General features: G+C 44.7%; 1 protein-coding gene across 5 annotated transcripts in view; it reads left to right on the forward strand.

Moving 5' to 3' along the window:
* The window catches only part of Stx5 (syntaxin 5), a 16,636-nt gene that overhangs the window by 6,887 nt on the left and 5,609 nt on the right, over positions 1-4,140 (forward strand). For all 5 annotated transcript variants that reach the window (XM_021151545.2, XM_021151547.1, XM_029472355.1 and 2 more), the window contains 5 exons: positions 588-704; positions 782-838; positions 934-1,015; positions 1,789-1,895; positions 2,029-2,150. In XM_021151545.2, coding sequence (XP_021007204.1) covers positions 588-704; positions 782-838; positions 934-1,015; positions 1,789-1,895; positions 2,029-2,150 — 485 coding nt within the window. The remainder of the gene's footprint in view (positions 1-587; positions 705-781; positions 839-933; positions 1,016-1,788; positions 1,896-2,028; positions 2,151-4,140) is intronic.

The raw sequence follows: 4,140 nt of genomic DNA on the forward strand, positions 1-4,140 counted from the left end.
GGTTTCTCTGTATAGCCCTGGCTGTCCTGGAACTCACTTTGTAGACCAGGCTGGTCTCGAACTCAGAAATCCGCCTGCCTCTGCCTCCCGAGTGCTGTGATTAAAGGCATGCGCCACCACGCCCAGGTGTATATTACTTTGAAGAAATGTCATAGCAATAAGTCTTTTGCAATATTAGAAATTCCGTGTAAAAATTTGCTTCTTTGATGCATGTAGGAAAACTAGAGTGGTTTTTGCCTTTTCCTGAGTACTATTTAGGTACTCTGTCAGCATGTTGTAGGTATAGAAGTTTTGCCTTTTGAAAGGGTTCTGTGGCCTCACAGGATGAAGTAGAGCAGGAAGGCGGGGACAGAACAGTCATTCATTTACACATGATCAAACCCCAAGTTCCCTTCTCTGACTTCTCTGCAAGGAATGAACAGAGCTAGAAAAGTCTAGTGTCACCTTCTGACCTGACTATAGATGCATACACCATTAGCTGGTTTTCTCTTGACTTCCCTGCCACAGACAGCCAGAAACTCTTCACAGAGATGGTCTTCATGACTGAAGACTCCCTGCCTAATGCTTTTCTTCTGGTCTCTTACCAGGATATCAATAGCCTCAACAAACAAATTGCTCAGCTTCAAGATTTTGTGAGGGCCAAGGGCAGCCAGAGTGGCCGACATCTGCAGACCCATTCTAACACCATTGTGGTTTCATTGCAGGTGGGACCTTGGGGATGGAGGAGGGAGGAGAGGAATAACAAAATATATTCTTTGACCGAATTGTCCTTGCCTTTTAGTCAAAGCTGGCTTCTATGTCCAATGACTTCAAATCGGTTCTAGAAGTTAGGACTGAAGTAAGTGGGGTCTGTAGGTGGCTAAGGACCTATTGTAGGGTCAACAGACCCACTGCCCAGGGACTCAGGGTCTGTGTGTTTCTCCCCAATGTCAGAATCTGAAACAGCAGAGGAACCGTCGGGAACAGTTCTCCAGGGCGCCAGTGTCAGCCCTGCCTCTTGCCCCCAACAACCTTGGTAAGTCAGTAGTACTATGGGAAGCCTAGGGGCTAAGTTCTTCTGGGTTTGGTGGCATCCTTTAGACTTCAGAGTGTAAACACAGGAGTGGAGTAGGAGAACGGAGCTGCCAGAATGGTGCTATGCATTATCTCAGAGGACAAACCTGGTTTTGAAACTTTATGATCTACACTTAATCCTTAGGCCTTCTCATGGGGGCATGGGACATATCATGTAGACATATCAGAAAAATGACAGTGTCTGACTTTTCATACTTAGTTACATTCTCTCTAATTTTCACAACCAGCCTTTGGAAAAGCAACTATTGTTAGCTCCATTTTGCAGATGAAGAAACTGAGACTCAGATCAAATAATCTATTCAGAGCTGGATTTAAATCTAGTGGGTTTTGAATGTGTTTTTATTTTTAAAGCTAGGGTCTCATGTAGCTTGGGCTGGCCTCTAGCTTGTTAGCTGAGGACTGAACTATCTCCACCTCCCTATTGCTAGTATAACAGGCATGCACCACCATGCTCTGCTTGAACCATGCCTATACATTCTCATGTATGCACACTGTGTGTGTGTGAGAGACAGACAGACAGACAGACAGTGGCAGTCAGTGACAGTCAGGGTCTCTCTGTGTTGTCTTGGCTGGCAGATCAGATTTGGCCTCAGACTCATAGAGATCCCCTTGCCTCAACCTCAGGAATTCTGGCATTAAAGGCATGTGCTACCATGCCAAGCCCTGAACCTGCTTTTAACCATTAAAATGTGCCATGTCCTATTTTCCTTATAGGAGGTGGTCCCATAATTTTGGGAGCAGAGTCCCGAGCTTCCAGGGACGTGGCTATTGACATGATGGACCCTAGAACAAGCCAGCAGCTTCAGCTCATTGATGAGCAGGTACCCAGGCTCTGAAATCTGGAGACTCAGTTTCCTTATTGTCATCTTTGTTCCCCTGAGTGTTTGGAATGTGTCATGGTGAAAAGGTCTTAAAAACCTAGGCCCTAGTTCATGGTGCTTTCTTCTTCTGAAGGATTCCTACATCCAGAGTCGGGCAGATACCATGCAGAACATTGAGTCTACAATCGTTGAACTGGGCTCCATTTTTCAGCAATTGGCACACATGGTTAAAGAACAGGAGGAAACGATTCAGAGGTGAGACACTCTCACCCCATACAGTACAGCCTTCTCTTCTCCATGGATTGATATCCTGAAGTCCCCAGGGACAACTTGGTGTTCTTTGGAAGAGTGGAGTGAATCCTGCCTACCCACTAGTTCACCTGCTTCTACTCATTCTATAAGAATTTATTTAGGGGCTGGTGTGGTGGTGTATGCACGCCTTTGATCCCAGCACTCTGTACACACAAACAGGCAGAGCTCCATAAGTTTGAGGCCATCCTGGCTACAGAGAAGTCCTTTAAAAAAAGAAAAGTAAAAGAGAATGCCTACCATGCATAAAGGCTTAGGATCCGTCTTCAGAATCATAGAGAAAACTGGTAGGGACAGCCAACTGGCTCATCGGGCAAAGGCATTTCCTGCACACGCCTAGTAACATGAGAATGGTAACTGCTGCCAGATAAAGGTGAAAGATTTCAGCGCCACAGGGTTGTCTTGTGACCACCACATCCGTGCCTCCTACCCCATAATAATAAAAATGTAAAAAAAAATTAAAAAGCTGCGAAGGGAGCACAGTGCGCTGACCTTAAAGTACAGCTACTCTCGAGGATTGTTTGAACCGAGGAGTTCAAGACAGTGGCATCAGACCACCATGATCTGCTATGTGGATGCTGGGACTTGAACTCAGAACTTTAAATGAGTGCTCTTAACCACTGAGTCATCTCTCCAGGCCCACAACCATATTTAACCCTAGTTCTAAGAGATCCAACGCAGGCATCAGGCATTTAAAAGTTGATTTGAAATGACAGCAGCAGAAAATGTCAGTGTTACTGTTGTAGCAGCCTGAGAAATCTGTAGAGCCCGAGGGATGGGGGTGCTGCACAAGGCAGAATGAAACAAAGCTGAGTTTAGAGAGCAGAAAGACCGTGAACCTGAGAAGGGCAAGGACAGTTCTTATGAAGCTGGTCTGGTCATTATGTTGAAAACTGAGGTGCTGGCTCAGCTGTTAAGAGCACTGGCTGCTCTTCCGAAGGACCCAGGTTCAATTCCCAGCACCCACATGGCAGCTCACAACTGTCTATAACTTCAGTTACAGGGGATCCAACATTCTCACACAGATGATATCTATGCAGAGAAAACACCAGTGTACATGAAATGAAAATAAGTAAATCACTTAAAAAGCAAAAAGAAAAAGAAAATTCCCGAGGTGTAGGCAGCTAAACGTGTATCAGAATGGGGTGCAGGAGTTTCCTGATGGATGCCCTTTTAATTTCCTGACTCTCCTGCCTTGAAAGAGAATAGGCTGCAGGCCTTGCAGTGTCCTATAGCTTCAAGTTGTTTGCTGGCCTTGTTACTGCTCTTTCAAAACAGAAAAGCTTGGTTCTCCAGTGTTATTTGGAAAAACCAAATATAGGCTTCAGTGGCGCTGCTTATATTACTTTGTATGGAATAACTTGAAAGAAGATGCTGTGTAACTTGTATCTCATTAGGAAGCATTTAATGTCAGATTGCATTTAAATCAGGGAGGACAGGTATCAGAAACAGTCTTCTACCCCATGATCAATTCCAAGACCTTGTGCATGCTGGACAGTGTTCTGCCATTAAGTTACACACTCAGTCATTGTTTTTAGCTTTTTTTCCTCTTAAGTGAGAAACTCAAGGCAAAGCTCAGCAGATAAGCTTGCTTGCCATAAAGCCTTGATGGCCTGCATTTGGTCCCTGGAACCCACAGTGTGAAAGAGAACCAGTTCTTAAGTCCTGTTCTTTGACCTCCACATGAGGGCCATGGCACATGCATACTCATACATACACACCAACATACAAAATAAATGTAAAAGAAAAATTCTAAAGCTCCATCTAGACATAAATTACACTAGATTATGAAGGTTTTTCCAGTCTGTTATGTAGTCCTGGCGTGCAACTCTTGGATCTCTGCATGAGTGACTGACTTAATCTCCGCACGAGATTAAAAGCCCTGTATCACCAGCCCTGCCTGGGCTTTATGTGTGACACTTTTTTTTTTTTTTTT

The sequence above is a fragment of the Mus caroli genome, chromosome 19 (genome assembly GCF_900094665.2).
Source record: "Mus caroli chromosome 19, CAROLI_EIJ_v1.1, whole genome shotgun sequence".
NCBI classification, from domain to species: domain Eukaryota; kingdom Metazoa; phylum Chordata; class Mammalia; order Rodentia; family Muridae; genus Mus; species Mus caroli.